The 3,776-nt window shown below is 50.5% G+C and overlaps 1 protein-coding gene across 1 annotated transcript; it reads left to right on the top strand.

Moving 5' to 3' along the window:
• Positions 1-474: 474 nt before the first annotated feature.
• Positions 475-3,697, top strand: LOC117940225 (myosin-6-like; the record flags this gene model as incomplete). The annotated part of the gene is made up of 2 exons (XM_034865575.1): positions 475-3,387; positions 3,533-3,697. Coding segments are annotated over 2 exons (3,078 nt in total), but the record flags the coding sequence as incomplete, so codon positions are not given.
• Positions 3,698-3,776: the final 79 nt, after the last annotated feature.

Here is a 3,776-nt window from a genome sequence, read left to right as displayed (position 1 = left end):
ATATATATATATATATATATATATATATATGTGTATATTTGTATACACACACATACACACAGTCACACAAACAGTACAGAACCTGAGCATGTGTATACAAAATTGTAATTTCCCCTTGCAGGACTAATAAATTGTACATTATTATCATTATTATTATATTATTATTAATAATAATTTGATTATTGTTATTATTATTATTTATTAATATATTATTAGTATTATTATTATTTATTAATATATTATTACTATTACTATTATTATTAATATTATTAATTCTATTATTATTAATTCTATTATTATTATATTATTATTAATTATATTATTATTGTTATTGTTATTATTTATTAATATATTATTATTGTTATTAATTTTATTATTATTATTGTTATTATTACTATTATTAATTATAGTATTTTTATTATTGTTGTTGTTGTTGTTATTGTTATTAAGGGGTGTGTAATCTTCCCATGACAGGTGAACACCAAGCGAGTCATCCAGTACTTCGCGAGCATCGCTGCCGTCGGTAAGCGAGACGCCAGCAAAGGGACCCTGGAGGACCAGATCATCCAGGCCAACCCGGCGCTGGAGGCCTTCGGCAACGCCAAAACCTTACGAAACGACAACTCGTCTCGCTTCGGGAAGTTCATTCGGATCCACTTCGGCACAAGCGGGAAGCTGGCGTCCGCCGACATCGAGACGTACCTGCTGGAGAAGTCGCGGTGCACCTTTCAGCTGAAGGCCGAAAGGAACTACCACATCTTCTACCAGATCCTGTCCAATCAGAAGCCAGAGCTGCTGGACATGCTGCTGATCACCAACAACCCGTACGACTACTCCTACATCTCCCAAGGAGAAGTGACCGTGGCGTCCATCAACGACTCGGAGGAGCTCATGGCGACCGATAGCGCCTTCGACGTCCTCGGGTTCACCCCCGAAGAAAAGATGGGCGTCTACAAACTGACCGGCGCCATCATGCACTACGGCAACATGAAGTTCAAGCAGAAGCAGCGCGAAGAACAAGCGGAGTCCGACGGCACGGAGGCGGCGGATAAGTCGGCGTACCTGATGGGCCTGAACTCTGCCGATCTGATCAAAGGCCTGTGCCATCCGAGAGTCAAAGTCGGCAACGAATACGTCACCAAAGGACAGAGCGTGGACCAAGTCTACTACTCCCTTGGTGCTCTCGCGAAATCTGTGTATGAAAAGATGTTCAACTGGATGGTGGTGAGGATCAACCAATCCCTGGACACCAAGCAGCCGCGGCAGTACTTCATCGGCGTACTGGACATCGCCGGATTCGAGATCTTCGACTTCAACACCTTTGAGCAGCTGTGCATCAACTACACCAACGAGAAGCTGCAGCAGTTCTTCAACCATCACATGTTTGTTCTGGAGCAGGAGGAGTACAAGAAGGAAGGAATCGATTGGGAGTTTATCGACTTCGGGATGGACTTGCAAGCGTGCATTGATCTCATCGAGAAACCGATGGGGATCCTTTCGATTCTCGAAGAGGAATGCATGTTCCCCAAAGCCAGCGACCAGACCTTCAAGTCCAAGCTCTACGACAACCATCTGGGCAAGAACAAGATGTTCGAGAAGCCCAGAGCGGCGAAGGGGAAATCAGAGGCTCATTTCGCCCTGGTTCACTACGCCGGAACTGTGGACTACAACATCGGAAACTGGTTGGTGAAGAACAAAGACCCCTTGAATGAAACCGTGGTGGGTCTTTACCAAAAGTCGTCGCTTAAGCTTCTCAGCGTGCTGTTTTCAAGCTATTCGGCAACCGACGGCGGCGAGAAAGCCGGCGGGAAAGGAGCCAAGAAGAAAGGATCCTCGTTCCAGACGGTGTCCGCGCTTCACAGGGAAAACCTAAACAAGCTGATGACCAACTTGAAGACCACGCACCCCCATTTTGTCCGCTGTCTAATTCCCAATGAAAAGAAGACTCCCGGCGTCATGGATAACTGCCTGGTGATGCACCAGCTTCGCTGCAACGGTGTCCTGGAAGGCATCCGGATCTGCAGGAAGGGTTTCCCGAACCGGGTGCTCTACGGAGACTTCAAGCAGCGCTATCGGATCCTGAACGCCGCCGCCATTCCTGAAGGGCAGTTCATCGACTGCAAGAAGAGCGCGGAGAAGCTTTTGGGATCCTTGGACATCGACCACACTCAGTACAAGTTCGGACACACAAAGGTCTTCTTCAAAGCCGGACTGTTGGGGACTCTGGAGGAAATGCGGGACGAGCAATTGTCTCGAATCATTACGCGGATCCAGGCTAACGCCCGGGCCATCCTCATGCGTGCGGAGTTTGCGAAGCTCATCGAACGCAGAGACGCATTGATGGTGATCCAGTGGAACCTGCGATCTTTTCTGGGCGTGAAGAACTGGCCATGGATGAAGCTGTTCTTTAAAATCAAGCCCTTGCTCAAGAGCGCCGAGTCGGAGAAGGAGATGGCGAACATGAAGGATGAGTTCAACAAGCTGAAGGAAGCGTTGGAGAAATCAGAAACCAGACGCAAGGACCTGGAGGAGAAGATCGTGACGCTTCTGCAAGAGAAGAACGATCTGGCGCTGCAGATTCAGTCCGAGCAGGACACGCTAACGGACGCCGAGGAGCGGTGCGAACAACTCATAAAGAGCAAGATCCAAATGGAGTCGAAGCTGAAGGAGATGTCGGAAAGATTGGAAGACGAAGAGGAACTGAACGCCGATTTGACCGCAAAGAAGCGGAAGCTCGAAGACGAATGCTCGGAGTTGAAGAAAGACATCGACGATCTGGAGCTAACGCTGGCAAAAGTGGAGAAAGAGAAGCACGCGACGGAGAATAAAGTGAAAAATCTAACGGAGGAAATGGCGTCGCAGGATGACAACATCACGAAGCTAACGAGGGAGAAGAAGGCGCTGCAGGAGGCGCACCAGCAGACGCTGGACGACCTGCAGAGCGAGGAAGACAAAGCCAACAGTCTCGCGAAGGCCAAAGTGAAACTGGAGCAGCAGCTGGACGACCTGGAGGGCTCCCTGGACCAGGAGAAGAAGGCCCGCGTGGATCTAGAGCGATCCAAGCGCAGGTTTGAGGGTGATCTCAAGCTGGCCCAGGAGAGCCTGATGGACCTGGAGAACGACAAGCAGCAGCTGGAGGAGAGGCTGAAGAAGAAGGACCTGGAGATCGCCAGCGTGAGTGCGAGGCTGGAGGACGAGCAGGTCGCCGGCGTGCAGCTTCAGAAGAAGCTGAAGGAAAACCAGGCCCGGATCGAGGAGCTGGAGGAGGAGCTGGACGCTGAGCGGGCCGCCAGGGCCAAGGTGGAGAAGCAGCGCTGCGACCTGTCCCGGGAACTCGAGGACATCAGCGAGAGGCTGGAGGAGGCCGGGGGGGCCACGTCGGCACAGGTGAGACACCGGATGGAGAGACAGAGTGTGTGTGTGACAGTGTGTGCTTGTGTGTTTGTGTTTAGAGAGATTGTTGCATTTTTTGTCTTTCTTTGACTTGTTGTCTCCTCTTCTTCTTCTTCTCTTGTCCCCCCCCCCAACCCAGGTGGAGCTGAATAAGAAGCGAGACGCTGAGTTCCAGAAGCTGCGGCGAGAGCTGGAGGAATCAACCCTGCAGCACGAGTCCACGGCGGCGGCGCTGAGGAAGAAGCACGCCGACAGCATGGCGGAGCTGGGGGGGCACATCGACAACCTGCAGCGGGTCAAACAGGCAAGGGGGGGTCTGTCTCTCTGTGTGTGTGTGTGTGTGTGCGTGTGTGTGTGTGTGTCTGTGTGTGTGTGTGTGTGTG

Source organism: Etheostoma cragini, unplaced genomic scaffold (genome assembly GCF_013103735.1).
Source record: "Etheostoma cragini isolate CJK2018 unplaced genomic scaffold, CSU_Ecrag_1.0 ScbMSFa_1970, whole genome shotgun sequence".
In the NCBI taxonomy this organism is placed as follows: Eukaryota; Metazoa; Chordata; class Actinopteri; order Perciformes; family Percidae; genus Etheostoma; species Etheostoma cragini.
Note: the sequence above shows the minus strand (reverse complement) of the source record. Positions and strands in the feature narration are given on the sequence as shown.